Source organism: Balearica regulorum, unplaced genomic scaffold (genome assembly GCF_011004875.1).
Source record: "Balearica regulorum gibbericeps isolate bBalReg1 unplaced genomic scaffold, bBalReg1.pri S36, whole genome shotgun sequence".
Classification (NCBI taxonomy): Eukaryota; Metazoa; Chordata; class Aves; order Gruiformes; family Gruidae; genus Balearica; species Balearica regulorum.
This window is the reverse complement of record NW_022679029.1, coordinates 98,160-123,276: the sequence shown is the minus strand read 5'-3', so window position 1 is coordinate 123,276 and position 25,117 is coordinate 98,160. Positions and strand designations below refer to the sequence as shown.

Genomic DNA, 25,117 nt, shown 5'->3' with positions numbered 1-25,117 from the left:
CCCATCCCCCATCCCCCCCATTCCCATCCCCCCCACCCCCCCAAACCATCCGGACCCCCATTACCCCCCCCATCCCCCCATCCCCCCAAACCATCCGGACCCCCATTACCCCCCCCATCCCCCCATCCCCCCAAACCATCCGGACCCCCATTACCTCCCCCACCCCCCATCCCCCCCATCCCCCCAAACCATCCGGACCCCCATTACCCCCCTCATCCCCCCATCCCCCCAAACCATCCGGACCCCCCACCCCCCCATTCCCATCCCCCCCCAATGACTCCTCCCCCCACGTGACTGTATCCAGAAAACTTTATTCAAGCCCCGCCCCCTCCGTGGCCCGGGCTTCCTATTGGTGGATGGGGAGATGAGGTTCAGCTCCCATTGGTCACTGCTGAAGGGGGGGGTGGGGTCAGGGCTCGCTGTGGGGCAGCCGTGGGGTGGCTGTGGGGCTGGCCATGGGGCAGGACTGGCTGTGGGTCTGTCCGTGGGTCAGACCCCTCAATGGGGCAGCCGTGGGTCCATCTGTGGGTCTGTGGGTCCATTGGTCCATCCGTGGGTCCGTGGGTCCACTGGTCCATCCATGGGTCTGTGGGTCCATCCATTGGTCCATCCGTGGGTCTGTGGGTCCATTGGTCCATCCGTGGGTCTGTGGGTCTGTCCGTGGGTCCATTGGTCCATCTGTGGGTCTGTGGGTCCATCCGTGGGTCTGTGGGTCCATTGGTCCATCCGTGGGTCCGTGGGTCCATCCGTGGGTCAGCCGCCATGGGGTGGGTGTGGGGTGCCGGTACCTCAGCCCTGCCCGTGGGGCCAGCGCAGACACCACTCGCGGGCGTTGCGGAACATTCGGATCCAGGGACCCTCGGTGCCCCCCGTCGGACGGCGGCGTCCCCAAGCCGGGGGCCACCAAGGCCACTGCCAGGCGCGCACCCCCCGCTCGGGGTGGGGCATGACGCCCAGGTGACGGCCGCAGGGCGAGCAGAGCGCCGCCACCGCCCCCCCCGAGCCGTTGGGGTTCAGGGGGTACTCGCTCGTGGGGAACCCCCCGTCGTCAACGTAACGGAGGGGCACCAGCCCCTCCCCCAACGCCGCCGTCAGCCCCTCGGGAGTCCGGAACTGGAACCGGCCTGGGGGGGAGGGGAGGGAGGGCAGCACCCATGGGTGGCACCCAAAGGGGCTCCGGGGATCCCCCCCCACACACACACCCCCCCACACCCAGTGCCTGGAAGCTGCCCCAGTGCTCCCAGTAACCCCCCCAGTAACCCCCAGTGTTCCCAGTAACCCCCCCAGTGCTCCCAGTAACCCTCAGTGTTCCCAGTAACCCCCCCGGTGTTCCCAGTATCCCCAGTATCCCTGTGCCCCCTGTACTCATGCCCCCAGTGCTCCCCAGTGCCCCCCAGTTCTCCCAGTATCCCTGTGCCCCCTGTACTCCTCATGCCCCCAGTGCCCCCCAGTGCCCCCCAGTTCTCCCAGTATCCCTGTGCCCCCTGTACTCCTCATGCCCCCAGTGCCCCCCAGTGCCCCCCAGTTCTCCCAGTATCCCTGTGCCCCCTGTACTCCTCATGCCCCCAGTGCCCCCCAGTGCTCCCAGTTCTCCCAGTATCCCTGTGCCCCCTGTACTCCTCATGCCCCCAGTGCCCCCCAGTGCTCCCAGTTCTCCCAGTGCCCCCCCCCCCGAGAACCCACCTTCTCCGTGGGCCACCCAGACGCCCAGGCAGGCGCCCTCCATCCCGCGCAGCATCACGGCGGGGCCCGGCTCCACCCGCACGGCCACGAACCGCGACTCGAAGCGCCCCGACAGGTTGGGGCTCAGCGCCACCGCGGGGGGGGCCCCCTCCTCTGTGCCCCACAGCGTCACCGCCCGCCCACGGGGACCCCCAGGGGACCCCCCGAAGACCCCCCCAGGGACCCCCCCCAGGGACCCTCTAGGGACACCCCTAAAGACCCCCCAGGGACCCCCAGGGGACCCCCAGGGGACACCCCAAAGACCCCCCCAGGGGACCCCAAGGACACCCAGGGACCTCCCCCCAGGGGACCCCCTCCAAAGACCCCCCAGGGAACCCCTCAGGGACCCCCCCCCAGGGATCTTCCCTCCCCCCTCCATTGCCCAAGGACCCCCCCACCCATGAGAACCACCCCCCCATGGGTGTCCCCCCCATGCCCCCCCACCCAAGGGTGCCCCCCCCACACCCATGTGTGCCCCCCCCATTGATCCCCCCCTCCATGAGACCCCTCCCAAGCATCTCCCCCCTCCCCACCATGGGTGCCCCCCCCGCCTCCCCCCTACCCAAGGGTGCCCCCCCCGCCATAGGTGCCCCCCCCCACCCATGGGTGCCCCCCACCCCAGCACCCACCTTGGGGGGGCCCGACCCAGCCCAGCAGGGCCAGCAGCTGGCACCCGTTGCAGACCCCCAGGCTGAAGGTGTCGGGGCGCCGGCGGAAGCGCTCGAGGGTGCCCCCCACCTGCGGGTGGAAGCGCACGGCGGCCGCCCAGCCTGGAAAAGGGGGGGGGGGGGGCAGGGCACCCCCAAAATGGGGGGGACACACCCCCACCCACCCACAGAGCACCCACACACCCCCCAACTGATAGTAGCCCCAAAGCTGGCACCCCAATACCGCAGCACCCCCAAACTGGGCACCTCCAGACTGGGCACCCCGACAGCCCCAAACCTGGCACCCCAGTACCACAGCACCCCAAAACTTGGTACGCCCAAAGCCAGCACCCCCAAACTGGGCACCCTGAAACCCCCAAACCTGGCACCCAAATACCACAGCACCCCAAAACCCAGCTCCCCCAAACTGGGCACCCCCAAACTGGGCACCCCGACACCCCCAAACCTGGCACCCCCCCTAACCAGGGCCACCCCAAACTGCAGACCCCCACACCCAGCACCCCCAAATCAGGGGCACCCCCAAAATGGGGACACCCCCCCCACCCCGGCATCCCCAGCACCCAGGACCCCCAAAACCAAAGACACCCCAAAACCTAAGGTGCCCCAAAACCAGAGGCACCCCAAAACCCAGGGCTGTTCAGAAACAAGGACACCCCAAAACATGGGGCACCCCAAATTTAGGGGCACCCTGAACCTGGGGCACCCCCAAACCAGAGACACCCCAAAACCTGGAGCACCCCAAATCCAGTGGAATCCATAACCAGGAACACCCCAAAACATGGAGGACCCCAAAACCTGGGGCACCCCAAATTCAGGGGCACCCCCAAAACAGGGGCTCCCCAAAACCCGGGGCTCCCCAAATTCAGGGGCACCCGGAACCAGGGGCTCCCCAAAACCTGGGGCACCCAAAATCCAGGGGAACCCAAAACCAAGGGAACCCCAAAACCTGGAGCACCCCAAATTCAGGGGAACCCAAAACCAGGGGAACCCCAAAACCCGGAGCACCCCAAATTCAGGGGTACCCTGAACCGGGGCTCCCCCAAACCTGGGGAACCCCAAAATCTGGAGCACCCCAAAACCTGGGGAACCCAAAACCAGGGACACCCCAAAACCTGGAGCACCCCAAATTCAGGAGCACCCGGAATCAGGGGCTCCCCAAAACCTGGGGCACCTCAAAACCTGGGGAACCCAAAACCTGGGGAACCCCAAACCCTGGGGCACCCCAAACCCAACCTTACCAACAAGGATCCTCAAACCCTGCGGGGGTCCCCCCCAAAACCAGCCTGTGTCAGGGTACGGAGCCCCCTGGGGACCCCCCAAAACTGCCCCCGGTGTGAAATGGGGGGGCGGGGTGTCCCCCAAATCCTCACCCTTGGCGGAGCCGAGGACGTCGGCGTAGCTGAACCCCCCCACGAAGACGAGCCCCTGGAAACCGTCGAGGGTGGCGGAGCCCGAGGCCAGGTCCTGCGTCGTCACGTCCCAAACCTGGGGACACCCCGACATTGGGCACCCGGGGGGCACCGGGGGGGACATGGGGGGGGATGTGGGGGGGGACGTGGGGGGGGACATGGGGGACACAGGGGACACGGGGGGGACATAAGGAGGGGACATAAGGGGGGGACATGGGGGAGGGGACAATGACCCCCCAGGGTGCCTGGGACCCCCAGACATGGGGGGGACATGGGGGAGACACAGCAGGGGGGGGGACACATGGGGGGGGAACAGATGGGGGGGGGGCCCAGACAGGGGGGGGACCCAGATGGGGGACACGGGGGGGGGGACACAGACGGGGGGGGGCAGCCGGAGCCCGGCCCCTCACCTGGAAGCCGGCCATGACGAAGGCGGCCGCCATCTCCCGGTCCCCGTTGCTGCCCTCCTCCCGCAGCACGGCCACCCGCGGCCCCGGCAGCTCTGGGGGCACCAGGGTCACCCCACCCCACGGACACCCCTGGACACCCCCGGACACCCCCCGCCCCACGGACACCCATGGCCCCCGTGACCCCCCCCATCCCCACATGACCTCCAAGACCCCCATGTCTTCCCAGACCTCCACGACCCCATGACCACCCAGACCCTCATGACCCCCAAGACCCCCATGGCCACCCAGACCTCCCAGCCCCCCATGTTCTTCCCAGACCTCCATGACCTCCAAGACCCTGATGATCCCTCAGACCCCCCATGACCCCCATGACCCCATGTCCCCCATGATCCCCCAGACCCTCATCCCTTCCCAGACCCCCATGATCCCCCAGATCCCTACGTTTTCCAAGACCTCCGTCCCCACATGACCTCCAAGACCCCCATGGCCACCCAGACCCCCACAGCCACCCAGACTCCCATGACCCCCAAGAACCCCATGTCTTCCCAGACCTCCAGGACCCCCAAGACCCCTATGACCTCCCAGACCTTCAGGACCCCCATGACCCCATGTTCCCTCACGACCTCCCAGCCCCCCATGTCTTCCCAGACCTCCATGGCCACCCAGACCCCCATGATGTCCCAGAGCCTGAAGACCTCCATGGCCCCACGTCCCAACATGATCCCCATGTCCTCCCAGCCCCCCACGGCCACCCAGACCTCCATGACCCCCCATGTCCCACGTCCTCCCCCATTCCCTCACCCATGTGCCGGAGCAGGGGGAGCTCCTCGAGGGGGTCGAAGGTGAGGCTGAAGGCAGGTCCTCGGCGCCGGCGCAAGCCGGCTTCTTCCTGGGCCACACAGTCCACGGCCGCCTGCTCCCGCTCCAGCCGGAAGCTGGTCTCTTCCCAGAGCGCCCGCAGGTCCCCCACGGGCTCAGACAGCACGGACGTGCCGGCCACCACCACCTCAACCTGCCATGGGGACACGGGGGTGGTGAGGGACACGGGGACGTGGCCACCACCACCTCAAGCTGCCATGGGGACACGGGGATGGTGAGGGCATGGGGATGTGGCCACCATGGCCATCACTACGCCCACTGCCATCTACATTTGCAGTGGGACACAGGGACACGGCCATGGCCACCTCCTGTCCCACCATAATGTGATGGGGACACGGCCATGGGGACACAGCCATGGCCACGGCCACCTCCTGTCCCACCACGACACCATGGGGACACGGCCATGGCCACCTCCTGTCCCACCATAATGTGATGGGGACACGGCCATGGGGACACGGCCATGGCCACGGCCACCTCCTGTCCCACCACGACACCATGGGGACACAGACACGGGGCCACGGCCACCAGGACACCATGGGGACACATCTGCAGGTCCACATCCTCAGTCACCTCCCATGCCCACATGACCAGCCCCCTGCCACCCCCCCCCCCCCGTGTCCCCATGTCCCTCACCGTGGCGTCGGGCCCGTAGGGGCCGCTGTGGCCAATGGGGACGCAGCGCACACCGGCCTCCTGGTAGCGGCGGCAGATGTCCACGCTGGTGCCCACCGGCACCTCCAGCACCAGCCCCGGCTCCTCGGCAAACAGCACGGCCAACGCTGAGGGGACAAGGGACACGGCGGTGGAAGATGGTGACGTGGGACATCAGATACGGGGCGTGGGATGATGGGGACGTGGGCACGTGGGGACGTTGGGGACATGGGGACAGGGGATGTGGGGACATGGGGGACATGGGACACAGGGGACATGGGGACATGAGAACAAGAGGACATGGGGGACATGGGGGACATGGGGGACATGGGGGACATGGGGGACATGGGGGACATGGGGGACATGAGGACACAAGGAGATGGGGACATGAGGACATGGGACATGAGGACATGAGGACGTGGGACATGGGGACATGGGGACATGAGGAGATGGGGACATGGGGACATGGGGACATGGGGACACAGGGACATGCAGGACATGAGGACATGAGGAGATGGGGTCATGGGGACATGAGGAGATGGGGACATGGGGACATGGAGGACATGAGGAGATGGGGACATGGGGACTTGGCACATGGGGACATGAGGACGTGGGCACAGGAGGATGTGGGACACCTGGACATGGGGGACGGGAGAACATGGGACACAGAAGTGGGACCACGGGAGGGGGGACACGGAGGTGATGGTTCCCCGGGGGTTCTCAGGGGGGTTCCCCAAGATGTGAAGGTCCTGGAAGGGAGTTCCCTGGGGTGGGGTGTCCCCAGGGGGTGTCCCCAAGGGGTGACAGTGACTCACGGGAGGCGTCGGGGGGTACGGTGGCCACGTCCGCCCGGAGGCCGCAGTTGCCGGCGATGGCCATCTCCAGCAGGCAGCCCAGCAGCCCCCCGTCGCTCACGTCGTGGCCCGCGCTCAGCGCCCGCTCTGGGGGGGGGGGGGGGGGGGGGGGGGCACCCGCGTCACCTCCCCCCACTCCCTCTGCACCCCAAATAACCGCCCCCCCCAAAGCCCGCACCCCACACGCAGACCCCAAATACCCGCCGAACCCCAAAACCCTCCCTCTGCACCCCGAATCTCTCCATTGCACCCCACATCCCTTCACCCCTACCCCCCGCACCCCAAATCTCCCCTCTGCACCCCAAATCCCTTCACCTTAACCCTCTGCACCCTTAATCTCTCCATTGCACCCCAAATCCCTTCACCCCTACCCCCTGCACCCCAAATCTCCCCTCTGCACCCCAAAACCCTTCACCCCAACCCCTCTGCACCCCAAATCTCTCCATTGCACCCCAAAAACCTTCACCCCAACCCCTCTGCACCTCAAAACCCCCCATTGCACTCCAAATCCCCCCATTGCACCCCAAATACCTTCACCCCTAGCCCCCGCACCCCAAATCTCCCCCTGCACCCCAAAACCCTTCATCCCAACCCCCTGCACCCCAAATCTCCCCTCTGCACCCCAAATCCCCCCATTGCACCCCAAAACCCTTCACCCCAACCCCCTGCACCCCAAATCTCCCCCTGCACCCCAAATCCCCCTTCATCCATACCCCCACCCCAATTCTCCCTCCTGCACCCCAAATCTCCCCTCTGCACCCCAAATCCCTTCACCTCAACCCCCTACACCCCAAATCCCCCCACTGCACCCCAAAACCCTTCACCCCAACCCCCCCGCACCGCAAATCTCCCCTCTGCACCCCAAATCCCTTCACCCCAACCCCCTGCACCCCAAATCCCCCCACTGCACCCCAAATCCCCCTTCATCCCTACCCCACCCCAATTCTCCCCAACCCCCTGCACCCCCAATCTCACCATTGCACCCCAAATCCCTTCACCCCAACCCCCTGCACCCCACATCTCCCCTCTGCACCCCAAATCCCTTCACCTTAACCCTCTGCACCCCAAATCTCCCCTCTGTACCCCAAATCCCTTCATCCCAACCCCCCTCACTCCAAATCTCCCCTCTGCACCCCAAATCCCCCCACTGCACCCCAAATCCCCCTTCATCCATACCCCCACCCCAATTCTCCCTCCTGCACCCTGTATCTCCCCATTGCACCCCAAATCCCTTCACCCCAACCCCTTGCACCCCAAATCTCCCCCTGTACCCCAAATCCCCCATTGCACCCCAAAACCCTTCACCCCAACCCCCCCGCACCGCAAATCTCCCCTCTGCACTCCAAATCCCTTCACCCCAACCCGCTGCACCCCAAATCCCCCCACTGCACCCCAAATCCCCCTTCATCCCTACCCCACCCCAATTCTCCCCAACCCCCTGCACCCCAATCTCACCATTGCACCCCAAATCCCTTCACCCCAACCCCCTGCACCCCAAATCCCCCCACTGTACCCCAAATCCCTTCATCCCAACCCCCCTCACTCCAAATCTCCCTCCTGCACCCTGAATCTCCCCATTGCACCCCAAATCCCTTCACCCCAACCCCTTGCACCCCAAATCTCCCCCTGTACCCCAAATCTCTTCACCCCAACCCCCTGCACCCCAAATCTCCCCTCTGCACCCCAAATCCCCCTTCATCCATACCCCCCACCCCAATTCTCCCTCCTGCACCTCAAATCTCCCCTCTGCACCCCAAATCCCTTCACCCCAACCCCCCCGCACCCCAAATCTCCCCATTGCACCCCAAATCCCCCCCCCAGCACCCTAAATCCACCCTCCCCCCCATGGTCCCCCCCAATTCCGGGGGGGGAGGGGGTGTCCCCCCCCAGCACCCACCTTCGATGAGGCGCTGGGTGACGCGGAAGGCGGCGTCGAGCACCCCGGGGTCCTCCAGGTCGGGGCAGGTGTCCCCCAACTGCGAGAAGACCTGGGCCAGGGCGCTGCCCCCCAAACGGTGCCGCCCCGGGTTCAGCTGCACCCACAGCAGGGCTCCTGGGGGACCCCAAAATCCATGAGGGGGGGGTACAGCACCCCAAAGGCACCGCAGGAGTCACAGCACCCCAAAATTGTCCCCAGCTCCCACCCAAGGTGTCACCATCTCCTTGGCTGCCCTAAAACCCTCCCAGACACCCCAAAATCCACGGAGGGTCCCAACCCCCCACAAGCACCCCAAAACTCCCCAGAGCTCACAGCAGGGCTCCTGGGGGACCCCAAAATCCATGGGGGGGGTTACAGCACCCCAAAGGTACCCAAAGCACCCCAAAACGCACCCAGGGATCCCAGCCCATCCCCAGGGCACCCCAAAACCTCCATGGGGGCACCCCAAAACCCCCCCAGGGCACCCTAAAACCTCCATGGGGTACCCCAAAACCTCCATGGGGTGGGCATGGCTCCATGATAGCCCCCCAAAACCCCTCAGGGCACCCCAAAACCTCCATGGGGGCCCCCCAAAGCCCCACGGGGTCACTGACCTTTGCCATCAGGACATTCGAGGTCAGGGGTGACGGTGGCCGTGATGTCAGGGCAGACGGCGTAGGCCGAGACCACCAGGGTGCCTGGGCAGGGGTCAAGAGGTCACAGGGGGTCACCAGGGGGTCATGGGGGGGAGGGGGTCACAGTGGGGCACCCACGGCCGGGGGTTGGGGGGTGATGGCACCCATGGGTCACAGCGCCCCGGTGGTGACACCCGTGACCCATCGCCACGGTTGGTAGCACCCACGAGTCCCGGCGCTGTGGCCATCGTCACGGTGGTGGCACCCATGGGTTCCTCTGCCACGACGGTGACCCGTAGCACCCGTGACCCCAGCAGCACCCACCACCCACGTCCCGGCGACGTGACTCACCGGGCGCCAGGACGGTCTCGGTGCCGACGCGGGCGGCCATGCTGAGCGAGTCCTTGCCCCCGTCGATGGCCACGCCCAAGCGGTGCAGGAGACCCACCAGCCCCTCGCACGCCGTCACCAGCGCCCCCCCCTCCGCCCCTGTCTTTGCCCCCCACATCCAGTTCCCTGAGCACTTCACGTCCTGGGGACAACGGAGACACGGGGACACAAAAGGACACGGGACGGGGGGAGGAGGTCAGAACCTCCGCGTGTCCCAGTCTCCTCCTGCCACCCTCAACCTCTCCAGTTGCCCCCCTGGTAGCCCCCGACCTCCCCCAACACCTCCCACCCCATGGCCGTGGTGGTCTCAACGACCACAGCATGGACATGACATGGTGCCCGTGGTTGCGTCCACGGCCCTTGGGACCATGACGTGGCCCTGGTGACAAGAGCTTAGCCCCCATGGCAATGATGTGGTCTTGGTGGCTCCCATGGCCGTGATGTGACCTCGCCGTGGCCCCTGTAGCCATGGCATGGCCCTGGTGTGACAATGACATGGCCCTGCGGCTGTGGTGAGCACCCTGTGCCATGGTCCCCCTTAGCTGTGCTGTGGCCACACCGTGGTGGTCCCCTATGGCCATGCCACAGCCATGCCATGGTCCTCCATGGCCATCCCTTGGTCCCACCATGGTCCCCCTTGGCCATTCTGTGGCTGCACCATGGTGGTCCCCTATGGCCATGTCATGGCCATGCCATGGTCCCCCTTGGCCATGCTGTGGCCACACCATGGTGGTCCCCTATGGCCATGCCACAGCCATGCCATGGTCCTCCATGGCCATCCCCCACCATAGTCCCCCTTGGCTATGTCATGGTCATGCCATGGTCCTCCTTGGCTCTGCTGTGGCCACACCATGGTGGTCCTCTATCGCCACGGCATGGCCATGGCCACGCCATGATCTGCTTTGGCCATGCCACGGTCCCCCTCGGCCGTGCCGTGGTACCTGTGGCCCCACAGCCCCATCTTGTAGCCATGTCACGGTCCTGGCATGGCAAGGACATGACAGTGGTGTGGTCGTGGTGGCTGTGGCACGGCCACTAGACTACGGTGTGGCCATCCCGTAGCTGTGCCGTGACCGTGTCATTGCTCCCATAGCCATGGCGTGGCTGTGCTCTGGTGGTGGCATGTCCCCCATGCCACAGCCATCCCATAACCATGCCACGACCACGTCATTGCTCCTGTGGCCATGCCATGACCTTGCCCTGGCGGTGGCATGTCCCCCATGGCGCGGCCATCCCATAACCATGCCACGACCACGTCATTGCTCCTTTAGCCACGCCATGACCTTGCCCTGGCGGTGGCACGTCCCCCATGGCACGACCATCCCATGGCCGTGCCAAAGTCACGTCACTGCTCCCGTGGCCACCCCACGGCCACGTCACGACATCGGCCGCGGTGACGCAATACTCACGCGGAGATCGGTGATGCGGGCAAAGACGAGGTTGGTGAGGGCCTCGGTGAGGGCCAGGCGGGCGCCAGCGGCCGGATCCAGGAGACCCTTGATGGGCTGCTCGCCCAGCGCCGTGGCCGCCCCCACCGTGTCGAAGTGGGACAGGGCCACCACGGCCACGTCGGCCAGTGGCGTGTGCAGGGGCCCCACGCACTGCTGCTGGGCCACCAGCCCCGTCACCGAGCGGTCCACCTGCCACGGGGACAGCGGCGTCAGCGGGGGGACACGGGCTGGGAGGTGGCCACGGGGACAGGTTTGGGGTGGGGACAGGGTTGGGACATGTGGGGGACATGGATGGGATACATCCTGGGGTGATGGGGACATGGGCTGGGACATCTCCCAGGGAGTAGCATTGACTGGGGGGACACGGAGGGGGACACGGAGTGGGACACGGAGTGGGACACGTCATGGAGGGACACGGACTGGGACAGATGGAGGACACGGACACAATGGGAGGAGCATCAGGGGATTGGTGACACGGAGACAGATTGGTGACACCAAAGGGATTGGTGCCACAGAGGGGATTGGGGACATGGAGGAGACCGCGGCGACTTGGTGGGTTGGGGACACGGAAGAGATTGGGAACGTGGAGGGGACCATGGCCACCAAGTAGGTTGGGGACACGGAGGAGACCATGGTCACCAAGCAGGTTGGGGACACGGAGGGGACCATGGCCACCAGGGATGCAGGCACAGGGGTCCCAGCAGGGCCCCCGGCCAGGGTTGGGGACGCGGGGGGACGCATGGGGACGCGGGGGGACGCGGTACCTTGTTGGTGAGGTAGCGCTTGCTGGCCACGGCCGGGAGCCGCAGGACCCGCTCCAGCGCCTGCCGCACCGACAGCCCCGGGGGCAGCGCCAGCGGGCGCAGGGTGGGGGCCACCCGCTGCAGCACGAACTCCTGGGGGGCACAGGGGTCCCATCACCACATGGGTCCCCATCACCACATGGGTCCCCATCCCCGTTGCGTGTCCCCGTTCCCAACAGGGGTGTCTCCATGAGCACTGGGTGGTCCCCAGCATCGTGGTGGTCCCCATCCCCGTTGGGTGTCCCCATCATCGTGGTGGTCCCCATCACCACTGAGGAGTGTCCCATTCCCACTTGAGTGTCCCCATCATCATGGGGGTCCCCATTGCCAACTGGGGTGTCACCATAGCCATTGGGTGGTCCCAACCGGGGGGGTGTCCCATCACCATGTGGGTCCCCATCCCTGTTGGTTGTCCTCATTCCCAACCAAGGTGTCCCCATCCCCACTGAGGGGTCCCCATCGTCATGGGGGTCCCCATCCCCATTGGGGGGTCCCCATCCCCACTAGGGGATCCCCATTGGGTGGTCCCCATCATCATGGAGGTCCCCATCTCCACTGGGGGGGGTCCCCATTCCCAGCTGGGGCATCCCCATTGGGGTGTCCCCACCATCATGGTGGTCCCCATCTCCATTGGGTGTCTCCACTCCCAACTGGGAGCCTCCCCGTTCCCAACAGGGGGGTCCCTCAGGTCCCACCCCTGGGGTGACCACCTGCCCCCCCCTCACCTTGCGGGGCATCTTGCCCAGCACCCACTCGAGCTCCAGGTTGACGGGGGTGGGCAACCCCTCGTGGGACCCCCCCTCAGGCACCGGCGCCTCCAGGTCATCCACCAGCACGATCTGGGGGGGGTGGGGGGGTCAGCGGGACTGGGGCACCCCCAAACTGCCCCCCCAGGAGCCTTCCTGGTCCCTAGGGACCCCAAAAGGACCCCAGGCCCCCCCCCCAAACCCCCTTTTGCCCAACAGAGACCCCCAAAAGCTGCCCCCAGGACCCCCAAGGCCCCTCAATCTCCTCAGGTCCCTCCAGGTCCCCATGTCCTGGCCCCATGGACCAACGTCCCCCCATGTCCCCGTGTGTCACCATGTCCCCCACACCCCCAGGACCCCAAGTCCCCACAGTGTCCCCCATGTCCTTGCATCCCCATGTCCCATGTCCCCATGTCCCCACGTCCCCCAAGTCCCCACATCCCTACGGTGTCCACCATGTCCCTCCATCCCTGTCCCGTGTCCCCACGTCCCCATGACCCACGTCCCATGTCTTCATGTCCCCACGTCCCCACGTCTCCATGGTGTTCCCCATGTCCCTGTCCATGTCCTGATCCATGTCCCCCATGTCCCATGTCCTCATGTCCCCAAGTCCCCACATCCCCAAGTCCCCACATCCCCACGTCCCCACACCCCACATCCCATGTCCCCACATCCCCACGACCCACATCCCCAACTCCCCACCCCCCCTTGTCCCCACGTCCCCCCCCGCCCAGCCCCCCCCGGCACCCCCTTACCCTCCCGTCCCCGGTGACGGTCCCCACCACGCAGAGGGGACAGCGCTCGCGGGTGGCCAGACGCCGCAGCAGCCCCAGCCGGGGTGGCCGCACCAGCAGCGCGTTGGACTCCTGGTACTCGGCGCCCCACAGCTCCAGCACGCTCAGCGTCGGGTCCCCCCGCTGCCCCACACGCGTCACCGGGGGGGGCACGGGGGGGGGACACGGGGTGGGGGGCACGGGGGGCACAAGGGGGGGAAGGGGGGAGCACGGGGGGACATGGGGACGCACACACACACACGGGGTGGGGGGCACGGGGGGGCACAGGACACACACACACATGGGGTGGGGGGCATGGGGGGACATTGGGGGGGACACAGGGGGACATGGGGTAGGGGGCATGGGGGGCACAGGGGGGGAAAGGGGGGGGCACGGGGAGATGAGGGGGACACCAGGTGGGGGGCACAGGGGGACATTGGGAGGGGCATGGGGGGCACCGGGGGGGGGCAGGGACGGGGGGGGGGGGCGGGGGGGGGCGACACAGGCATGGGGGGGGCACAGGGGGACATTGGGGGGGGGGACACAGGGGGTACCGGGGGGAGACACCGGGGGGCACATGGGGATGGGGGGCAGGAGGCACCATGGGCACCAGGGGGGGCTGGGGGGGGACAGGGGACACTGGGGGGGGGTCCTGGGGTGGGGGGCGGTGTCCCATGTGGGGGGGTCCCATGTGGGGGGGGTGTCCCATGTGGGGGGGGTGTCCCATGTGGGGGGGGTGTCCCATGTGGGGGGGGTCCCAGTACCTGGAAGCGGCTGGCGTAGATGACGGCGCCCGCCGGCTCGCTGAGCTCCTTCAGGACGTTCCCTGGGGACGGGGGGACGTTGGGGACACCCCCCCACCCCCCCCAACTCCGTGCCCCCCCCATCCCCCTGTGTCCCTCCCTGTGCCCCCATGTCCCCCCCCATCTCCCCCCCCGGTGTCCCCCCACATTCCCCCCCTGTGTCCCCCCCCATTCCCCCCGTACCCCCCCGTGTGTCCCCCCGTATCCCCCCATGTCCCCCCCGTGTCCCCCCGTGTCCCCCCCCCCCGTACCGTTGCCGCCAGCCCCCTGGTCGTGGATGCTGCAGATGGGGTTCCCCCCCCCGCTCTCGATGCACCCCCGCAGCACCCGGTTCATCTTCTGCTCCATTTCGGGGTCCCCCCGTTGCACCGCCCCCGCGTCCCGCTCCTCCGCGTTGTCCCCCTGTACCTGGGGGGGGGACACACACACACATGGACCCCCCCACCCCCCCACCCTGACCCCCCACACCCCACCCCAGGGAACCCCCTTACCTGGATGGAGGAGGCGGCGCCCCCCCCGACGCCGATGCGGTACACGGGGCCCCCCACTTTCACCACCAGCATCCCTGGGGGGGGACGGGGGGGGGACAGGGGTGAGACACCCCCCTGGGGAGGGGGGATTTGGGGGTCCCATGGGGGGGGATTTGGGGGTCCCAAGGGAGTTTGGGGATCCCAGGGGTGAGGGGGAGGGGGGATTTGGGGGTCCCAGGGGTGGGAGGGGGGATTTGGGGTTCCCAAGGGAGTTTGGGGGTCCCAGGGGTGGGGGGGAATTGGGAGTCCCATGGGTGAGGGGGGAGGATTTGGGGGTCCCAGGGGAGTTTGGGGATCCCAGGGGTGGGTGGGGGGATTGGGGGTCCCATGGGTGAGGGGGGGGGGATTTGGGGGTCCCATGAGGATTTGGGGGTCCCAGGGGGATTTGGGGGTCCCAGGGGGTTCCCACGGGGGACTTGGGGTTCCCATGAGGATTTGGGGGTCCCAGGGGGATTTGGGGGTCCGGGGGGGGGGGGTCCCACAGGGATTTGGGGGTCGCAGGGGGTTCCCATGAGGATTTGGGGTTCCCACAGGGATTTGGAGGTCCCAGGGGGTTGCCGGGGGATTTGGGGTTCCCATGAGGATTTGGGGTTCCCAGGGAGATTTGGGGGTCCCATGGGGGGAGGTGGGGGTGTCATTCTGGGGGGTCTCACCGGGTTCGGGGGGCTCCTTGCGGACGTGGTCGTCCTCGATGGCGCCGATGCCGCCGCTGAACATGATGGGCTTGATCCACTCCCGCCGCTGCCCCCCCGGCAGCACCTGCCCGAAGGAGCGGGCGAAACCTGGGGGACATCTCACCGTGTCACCCCCCCCGCACCCCAAAAACACCCGCCACCCCCACCCACCCACGGGGGGGGGGGGGGGGCACCCCAAGGTATTGGAGATCTTTGGGTGTCACTTAGAGGGTCTCCAAAGGTCCCCAAGGCAGCAGGGGGTCCCCAGAGGGCCCCAAGACCTTGAAGATGTTTGGAAGGTCCCCAAAACCATGGAGATCTTTGGAAGGTCTCCAAATGACCTTGGGGTGTCCCTGAGGGTCCCCGAGTGTCCCCAAGACCATGGAGATCTTTGGAAGGTCTCCAAATGTCCTTGGGGTCCGCAAGGCAGCAGGGGGTCCCCAAGGATCCCCGAGGGTCCCCAAGACCACGGAGGTCTTTGAGTGCCTCTGGAGGGTCCCCAAACAGCCCTGGGGTCCTCAAATTTCCCTGGGGTCCCCAAGGGTCCCCAGGAGTCCCCAAGACCACGGAGGTCTTTCAGTGTCCCTGGAGGGTCCCTGAATGTCCCTAGGGGGTCCCCAAGTGTCCCACGTTCTTCAGGTGTCCCCAGGGGTCCCCAAGACCATGGAGATCTTTGGAAGGTCCTCAAATGTCCTTTGGGTCCCCAAGACCATGGAGGTCTTTGAGTGTCCCTGAAGCATCCCCAAATTTTCTTGGGGTCCCCAAGGCAGTAGGGTGTCCCCAAGGGTCCCCAGGAGTACTCAAGACCATGGAGATCTTTGGAAGGTCTCAAAATGACCTTGGGGTGCCCAATGGGTCGTCCCCAGGGGTCCCCAAGACCATGGAGATCTTTGGAAGGTCTCAACATGACCTTGGGGTGCCCAATGGGGTGTCCCCAGGGGTCCCCAAGACCATGGAGATCTTTGGAAGGTCTCAACATGACCTTGGGGTGCCCAATGGGGTGTCCCCAGGGGTCCCCAAGACCATGGAGATCTTTGGGTGTCCCTGAATGTCCCTGGGGGGTCACCAAAGGTCCCCAGGGGGGTCCCCACTCACCAGCCAGCACGGGCTCCCCAAATTTGTTGCCGTAGTCGCTGGCGCCGTCGCTGGCCCCGATGGCGATTTCCAGGGGGCGGGCGAAGGATTTGGGGTACGGCTGCGCCCCGTCTTCCCAGGGCAGCTCATAGCCTGGGGCGGGGGGGGGGGACGGGGGACACGTCTGGGACCCCACCCGGCCGGGAGGTCCCAGGGGTGGGGGGACCCGAGGTTTGGGGGGCACCGGGGCAGTTTTGGGGGGGTTCACTGAGGTTTGGGGGGGTCCGGGGGGGGGGCTCAGTGAGGTTTGGGGGGGTCCTGGGGAGTTTTTGGAGGGTTCAGTGAGGTTTGGGGGGTTCTAGGGAGTTTTGGGGGGGCTCAGTGAGATTTGGGGGGGCCTTGGGCAGTTTTGGGGGGGGTTCAGTGAGGTTTGGGGGGGTCCTGGGGAGTTTTGGGGGGTTCAGTGAGGTTTGGGGGGGTCCTGGGGGGGGTTCAGTGAGGTTTGGGGTTGTCTTGGGGAGTTTTGGGGGGTTCAGCGAGGTTTGGGGGGGTCTTGGGGAGTTTTGGGGGGGGCTCAGTGAGGTTTGGGGAAGTCCTGGGGAGTTTTGGGGGGTTCAGTGAGGTTTGCAGGGGTTCTGGGGAGTTTTGGGGGGGTTCTAGGGATTTGGGGGGGGTCTAAGGGATCTGGGGGGGTTATGGGGGGATTCCAGGGGTTCAGGGCTCCTAGAGAGGGGTTTGGGGGGTCCCATGGGGAGTTGGGGTTCCTGGCAGGGTTTGGGGGGGGCTCGAGCATGTTTGGGGGATGGGGGGGGGGGTTCCAGGGGTCTCAGGAGTTTGGGGGTCCCAGAGGGGGATTTGAGGGGGTCCCGGGGGGGGGGGTGTCTGGGGGGGGGGGTTGAGGGACCTGGTGGGGTTAGGGGGGTCCCCGAGTTATTGGGGGGTCCTGGGAGGTTTTGGGGGGTCCCTGACACATTGGGGGGGGTCTGGGGGGTGTTCAGGGGGTCCCTGTGGGGTTTGGGGGAGCTGGTGAGTTTAGGGGGGTCCCAGGGGTACTGGGGGGGGGGTCCCCAAGATGTTTCAGGGGGTCCCAGGGGTACTGGGGGGCTCGGGGGGGGGTGTGTGGAGATCCCCGGGGAGTTTGGGGGGTCCCCGGGGTGGGGGGTTTGGGGGGGGGTCCCCAGGGGGAGGTTTGGGGGTCCCTGGGGAGAGGGGTTGGGGGGTCCCTGGGGTGGGGGGTTTGGGGGGTCCCCAGGGGGACGTTTGGGGGGGGGGTCCCTGGGGGGGGGTTTGGGGGGTTCCCGTGGGGTTTAGGGGGGTCCCCGGGGGGGGGGGGATTGGGGGTGTCCCCGGGGTGTTTGGGGGGGGTCCCCGGGGGGGGAGGGATTGGGGGGGGTCCCCGGGGGGGGTTTGGGGTGGTTCCTGGGTGCAGGAGGTTTTGGGGGTCCCCGGGGGTTTGGGGGGGGGGGGTGTGTCTCACCAGGGATGAGCAGGTTGCCGAAGCTGTACCCGGCGGTGCCGGCGATGACGTGGGCGCCGCGGCCGGTGCACTGCACGTCCCGGATCCGGCCCCCCGTCCCCGTCGTCGCCCCGCTGAAGGGGGCCACCGCTTTTTTTGGGGGGGGGGGGTGTCACGTTAGGGGGGGGGGGGTCACATTTGGGGGGGGCCACTCCTCAAGCCCCACCCCCCACCCACCCGTGGGGAAGTTGTGGGTCTCGGCGGTGAAGATGACGTGGCGGATGGTCGTCCTCTTCTCAAAAGGACTCGGCTCAGACGGGTCCCGCGGCCACAGCGCCGTCACCGGCACCCCCCGGATGGCGCTGCGGGGACAGGGGACGCCTCAGCACCCACCCCACCGGAGCCTGGGGGAGGGGGGCACGCAGCGAGGCACAGGCACCCGTGGGTGATGGGAGCCCACCAACCTCCAGGTCACGGTCACCCATGGGTGATGGGATCCCCCCAACCTCCAGATCATGGTCATCCATGGGTGATGGGACGCCCACCCTCCCTGCCACGGTCACCCATGGGTGACGGGACGCCCAACCTCCCTGCCAAGCTCATCCATGGATGATGGGATCCCAAACCTCCCTGCCATCATCACCCATGGGTGATGGGATTCTCCCAACCTCCATGTCAAGGTCACCCATGGGTGACGGAACCCTGAACCTCCCTGCCACGGTCACCCATGGGTGATGGGATCCCACCAACCTCCAGGTCATGGGCACCTATGGGTGATGGGATCCCTGAACCTTGAAGCTATCATCTACCCATGGCTCATGGGACCCTCACCCCAACCTCCATTCCAGGGTCACCCATGGGTGACAGCCACCCCAGAGACCCCTGGCCTTGACGCCATGGGGCACCCACGGGCCCCACCTGCTGTTGTCGGAGAACTTGATGACGTTGTTGGGGTTGCTGGAGCTCTGGGTTCCCATGATGCTCTGGAAGAGCGACTGCGGCTCCTCCTGCCCGTCCACCACCAGCCGCCCCTTGAAGAACCAGTGGCGGCTGTGCTCGCTGGGGACACGGGGACACAGTCAGGGGGGGCAGCATCACCGGGGGGGGGAGGGACACACGGTCATGGTGAGGGTGTCAGTGAGGGACACAGGGACATGGTCATGGTGGTGGCATCAATGGGGACGTAGAGACCATGGTCATGGGGGTGACACCAAAGGGGGGACACGGTTGTGGGGGGTGGTGTCAATGGGGACATGGTCATGGGGGTGACACCAATAGGGGGACATGGGGACATGGTCGTGGTGGTGGCATCAGTGGGGACCAGGGGAGCTCAAGGGGGTCTGGGGAGTTTGGGGGGGGGGGCTCAGGGGGATTTTGGGGGGCTCCAGGGAGGTGGAGGAGGGTTGAGGGGAATTGGGGGGCTCAAGGGGGCTCTGGGGGTTTTGGGGGCCCAGGGGGTTTGGGGGTGTCGGGGATTTGGGGGTGTCTGGAGGATTTGGGGGGGGGGCCCAGGGGGTTTTGGAGGGGACCCAGGGGGTTTTGGGGGTGTCTGGAAGATTTGGGGGCACCCAGGGGGTTTTGGGGGGCCCCGGCACCTGTTGGACTGGGCCAGGTCGAAGGCCTCCACCGAGGTGGGGTTGCGGCCGGCGGTGCGGAAGAGCCGGGTGTAGTACTGCACGTCCCAGGGGTCGAAGGCCAGGCCTGGGGGGACACCACTGTCCCCAAGGGTCTCCAGGGACCCCCGGACCCCCCCCACCGCCATGTCCCCCCAGATGTCCCCTCAGGTCCCTCAACTCAGAGACAACCCGTGTCCCCATGACCCTTTGTCCCCACGTTCTCATGACCCATGTCCCCGTGACCCATGTTCCCATGTCCTCCGTGTCCCCATGACCCATGTCCCCATGTTCTCCATGTCCTCATGTCCCCACGTCCCACATCCCCCCACCATGTCCCACGTCCCCCCCATGTCCCCATGTCCTCCACGTTCTCCATGTCCTCCATGTCCCCACGTCCCACATCCCTCCACCATGTCCCATGTCCCCCCATGTCCCCAGATCCCTGTCACCCATCTCCCCACGTTCTCCACGTCCCCCCATCGCCCGCCCCCCCCCAGCCCTTACCCAGCTCGCGGTCGGCCTGCTCCAGAGCGGTGGGGCCACCCCGCAGGACGTCGATGGTGGTGACGGGGACGGGGCGCACGGGCACCTCGAAGGTGGCCAAGGGCTCGGGGTACAGCTGCTCCGTCATGGGGTCCCGCAGCGCCCGCCCCAGCCGCTCCGCTGCCCCCCGCGGCGGCTGCCCCTCGAACTGGGATGGGGGGGACACAGACGGCCCCGTGTCACCCCCCCGCCTGGCCCTGGGGACAGGGGGACACACACACCCCCCCCCCATGGGGACACCCCCAGATAGGGGGACACCGGGACCCCAGGACAGCCGGTGACCGGGGAACCCCCAGGGACACGGGGACCCCCAGGGACACTGCCCCCCCCCCCCATGTCCCCAGTGCCCCCCGTGTCCCCCCGTGTCCCCACCTGGAGCAGGAGGCGCCGGGATCGCTCCAGTCGCTGCACCCGGCCCAGCCCGGCCGCCCGGCAGAGGGAGACGGCGTTGGTGGAGGCGGCCGTGGAGACCCCCAGCCTGCAGCACCCACAGGGCACCCATGGGACCCTCTCACCAGGCACCCCCAGTGCCCCACGAAGCACCCAGCCCCCCATGGGACCCTCCGGGAACCCACCAGCACCCATGGGACCCCCCCACCCAAGATCCCCCCTCATGACCCCCCCAGCACCCATGGGACCCCCCCCCAGCACCCATGGGACAACCCCCCAAGACTCCCCCTTGAGACCCCCCCCCAGCACCCATGGGACCCCCTCCCCAAGACCCCCTCTCATGACCCCCCCAGCACCCATGGGACCACCCCCCCCAGCACCCATGGGACAACCCCCCAAGACCCCCCCAGCACCCATGGGACCCCCCCACCCAAGACCCCGCCCCATGACCCCCCCAGCACCCATGGGACCCCCCCCCGTACTTGGGCCCGATCTCCAGCAGCAGGTGGGGGCCGTGGGGGCGCAGGAAGCTTTGGGGGGCCACCTCCTCCCCCTGCCCCAGGGGGGACCCCAAAACCCAGCGCAGGATCCGGCTTTCCTCCGCGTCGGGGGGGGCTTCCCCTGCGCACCCCAAACTCTTGGAACCCCCCCCACCCCAAAAACACACCCCCCCCCCCCGACACCCCCCCAAACACCCCCCCTGCCCCCCCCAAAACCCCAAACAGCCCCCCCCATCCCTCCGAGACCCCCCCAGACCCCACGATCCCATCCCCACCCCCCCAAACGCCCCCCCGTGCCCCCCCAAACCCCCTGGTGCCCCCCCATGCCCCCCCAGCCCCCCCAAACCCCCCGGTGCCCCCCCAGCCCCCCCAAACCCCCTGGTGCCCCCCCATGCCCCCCCCAGCCCCCCCAAACCCCCCGGTGCCCCCCCAGACCCCCCCGTACCGTCCCAGGCCAGGTAGTAGCAGAACTCGCAGGTGACAGCGGTGACCCCCGGTTCCACGGCTCGGGCCACCCGCAGGGGGGACCCCAATCCCAGCCCCGGGGGGGCCCCCCCAGACACCCCCCCAGCACCCCCAAACTGCTCGGGGGGGTCCGGCCGCACGTAGAACCGCAGCACCTGCATCTGGGGGGGGTATGGGGGGGGAGAGGGTGGGAGGGGACCCCCAAACCTGGGGATGCCCCCCCTCAGCACCCCCAAACCTGGGGACCCCCCCCCAAACCTGGGGACACCCCCCCTCAGCATCCCCAAACCTTGGGACCCCCCCCAAACCTGGGGACACCCCCCTCAGCACCCCCAAACCTGGGGACCCCCCCCAAACCTGGGGATGCCCCCCCTCAGCACCCCCAAACCTGGGGACCCCCCCCCAAACCTGGGGACACCCCCCCTCAGCATCCCCAAACCTTGGGACCCCCCCCAAACCTGGGGACACCCCCCTCAGCACCCCCAAACCTGGGGAGCCCCCTCAGCACCCCCAAACCTGGGGACCCCCCCAAACCTGGGGACACCCCCCTCAGCACCCCCAAACCTGGCGACACCCCCTCCTCAGCACCCCCAAACCTGGGGAGCCCCCTCCAAACCTTGGACCTCCCCCCTCAGCACCCCCAAACCTGGGGACCCCCCAAATCCAGGGAGTCCTGGACATCCCCCCCCCCCTTAAAACAGGGACCCCCAAAGCCTGGGGAACCCCCAAACTTCAGGGATCCCCAAACCCTTGGGGACCCCCCCCCCGAACTCCCCAGGACCCCCAAACCTGGGGTCACCCCAGGGACCCCCAAACCCCCCCCCCCAGGACCCCCAATCCCCGGGGACCCCCAAATCCCTCAGGGGGACCCCCCCCCCCCAAACCCCGCAGCACCCCCAAGCCCTTACGTCACAACAACGCTCCACGTGCGCGCTCCACGCGGGACCCCCCCCTCCCCCAAGCGCTCGCGATGCCACGCGCGACCCAACCCCCCCCACACACACACACACACGCTCCCCCCCCACGCCACGTCACGCCACGTCACGCGTGGAACCCCGTTGCCCCGTACGCACCCCACACAGCGCTCCGCCAGCCCTCACCCCCCCTCCCCCCCCCGCGGCACCCACGGTTTTGAGCCGCGCGCGCGAGCGGAATTCGGCCCCTCCCCCCCCTCACCCCTCCCCCCCCCGGAGGGAGCAAAGTCGGGAGGGGGGGGGAGGGGAGAGGGGGGGAGGGGAGAGGGGGGGAGGGGACATCGGGGACGACATCGGGACCCCCCCACCCAACCCCCACCGGGTGAAGGGGGGGGGCCCCGCATGGGGGGAGGGGGGGGGGACACACGCGTGGGGGTGGGGTGGGGGTGGGGGTGTCCCCTTCCTGCCCCTCCCCCCCCTCCGTTAACTCATGGGGGACGTTCCCACGAGCTTTGGCAACGCCCCTCCCCCTCCCCCGCCCCTCCCCTCCCCCGCCCCTCCCCTCCCCCCGCCCCTCCCCCTCCCCTCCCCCTGCCCCTCCCCTCCCCCCGCCCCTCCCCCTGCCCCTCCCCTCCCCCCGCCCCTCCCCCTCCCCTCCCCCTCCCCTCCCCCGCCCCTCCCCCTCCCCTCCCCTCCCCCCGCCCCTCCCCCTCCCCCCAAGGCCAAACTCGGGCGGGGGGGGGAGGGGGGGGGCACCGGGCCAGGGGGGTGGGGGGGGCGTGTGCTGACGTCAGTGTGACGCGACTGCCGGGCTGTGAGCCAGGTGTCCCCATGGTTGGGGGGGTCCCTTGGGGTCCCCATGGTTGGGGGGGGGGTCCCCATAGTCAGGGGGGTCCCCATGGCCGGGAGGGTCCCTGGGGGTCCCCGCAGTGGGGGGGTCCCCATGGTTGGGGGGGTCCCCACAGTGGGGGGGGGTGTCCCTGGGGGTCCCCGCAGTGGGGGGGGTCCCCATGGTGGGGCGGGTCCCTTGGTGTCCCCATGGCCGGGGGGGTCCCTGGGGGTCCCCGCAGTGGGGGGGTCCCCATGGTTGGGGGGGGTCCCCACGGTGGGGGGGGGTGTCCCTGGGGGTCCCCATGGCCGGGAGGGTCCCTGGGGGTCCCCGCAGTGGGGGGGTCCCCATGTCTATTGGGGTTCGTGTGGGAAGGGTTTGGTAGCGGGGGGGGGGGTGGGGGCGGGGGTTTACCGGGGGGGAGGGGGGGGCGTTTCTGCGAGCAGCTGCCAGGAGCTTCCCCCGCCTCCGGCAGAGCCAAGTCCAGGGTCAAGGTCAGGGCCGGGGGGGGGGGGGGGGGCTCTGGAGCCGCCCTGCGGCCCCTCACCTCCGCCACGCGCCCGGCTATTTGCATATCCCCGCCCCTTCCGCGCGGCGCCGGAGGCGCATGCGCACAGCCCTCACCAGGCGCGGGAAGGGAGAGGCGCATGCGCACAGCTCCCGCATGGCCGGGGGGGGGGGTCTGCGCATGCGCACCGGCCGGGACGGCGTGTCCGCGGGGATGGGGTGTCCCTCATCCCTGTGGGTCATGGTGTCCCTCATCCCTGTGGGTCATGGTGTCCCCCATCCCCATGGACACGGTGTCCCTCATCCCTGTGGGTCACGGTGTCCCTCATCCCCATGGACATGGTGTCCCCCATCCCTGTGGGTCATGGTGTCCCTCATCCCCATGGACATGGTGTCCCTCATCCCCTTGGACATGGTGTCCCTCATCCCTGTGGGTCATGGTGTCACCGAAATCCGGGAATAAACCTCGTGACACCAATGTAGTGTTAAAGGGCAGGCTTTGATTCTGGTATTAGCAATCTGATTTCTCCATCTTTAAAAATTATTTGTGCATCTAATTTGCTTAATAAATCTCGTCCCAATAAAGGCAACGGACATTTGGGCATGTACAAAAATTGATGTGTTACCTACTGTTTTCCCAGCTTAAATTTTAACAGTTTCAAGAAAGGCCAGTTTTCTTTTTCGCCCCGTCGCACCAACACCCTCTGCTGATTTATGGCTGAGTTTTGCTTTATATGTTTATTATTCTCGGTCAAGATTGCCAGAATTTTTCCATCCCTTTGCATTTGTCTGACTTCTTTTTCTTTTTCTCTGTTGTTATACACAGTCCAGGCTATTTCAAGCATTTTGCCTAAATCTCTGGACTCAGCCCCTTCCAATTTTTGAAGCTTTTTCCTTATGTCTGGGGCTGATTGTCCCATAAATATAGAGGCCAATTCTATAGCTTCCTCGGGTTTTTTGTTTGTTTGCTTGTGGTTTTGTTTGTGGGTTTGGTTTTTTTTTTCTTCTCTGGGTCCAAATTAGTATATTTTCTCGCAGTCACCTTCAGTCTATCCATAAAGGCTGAAGAGGACTCATTTAATTCTTGTCTCACTTCATACAGTTTAGACCGATTACTTGCTTTTGGCATTGCATGTCTAATACCAAACAAATCCACCTGATACCTAAACATCCCTCTGGGCCCCAGTTGATTAGGGTCCCACTCAGGATTTGTGGATGGAAGATTCTGGTCCACTGTCCCTTGTATAATCCCATTAGCATGCGCTCCTTCCACTTGTTTTCTGGCTGTATTTAACACCATTTTCTTTTCAGTGTCTTCCAACAAAGTATTCAATATTACTTTGAAATCCTCCCAATCGGGGTTCTGGGTTCTGATTATTGTTTCAACTACTTTGGCAACTCTTTCAAGATCATCTCGATAAGTGCCTGCAGTTTCTTTCCCTGGTCTTAAATCAGTTATTGAGAAGGGAACTTTTACCATTACCAGACCCTCGTTACCAACAGCCTG

At 66.8% G+C, this 25,117-nt stretch overlaps 1 protein-coding gene across 1 annotated transcript; it reads right to left on the bottom strand.

The window, feature by feature from the left end:
• Positions 1 to 291: 291 nt before the first annotated feature.
• On the bottom strand, positions 292 to 23,853 carry PFAS (phosphoribosylformylglycinamidine synthase). Its single transcript, XM_075741403.1, has 29 exons — positions 23,728 to 23,853; positions 21,341 to 21,521; positions 20,878 to 21,016; positions 20,378 to 20,483; positions 19,967 to 20,153; positions 19,442 to 19,547; positions 18,765 to 18,905; positions 18,084 to 18,208; positions 17,868 to 17,996; positions 16,412 to 16,543; positions 15,296 to 15,424; positions 14,604 to 14,677; positions 14,364 to 14,520; positions 14,074 to 14,135; positions 13,292 to 13,453; positions 12,516 to 12,629; positions 11,752 to 11,883; positions 10,946 to 11,176; positions 9,498 to 9,678; positions 9,126 to 9,209; positions 8,491 to 8,646; positions 6,555 to 6,680; positions 5,722 to 5,867; positions 5,011 to 5,221; positions 4,210 to 4,301; positions 3,761 to 3,875; positions 2,352 to 2,492; positions 1,684 to 1,836; positions 292 to 1,124 (listed from the first exon to the last, which is right to left on the bottom strand). Exons 1-29 carry the CDS (start codon positions 23,851 to 23,853, stop codon positions 790 to 792), a joined length of 4,173 nt encoding a protein of 1,390 aa, XP_075597518.1. The 3' UTR covers positions 292 to 789.
• Positions 23,854 to 25,117: the final 1,264 nt, after the last annotated feature.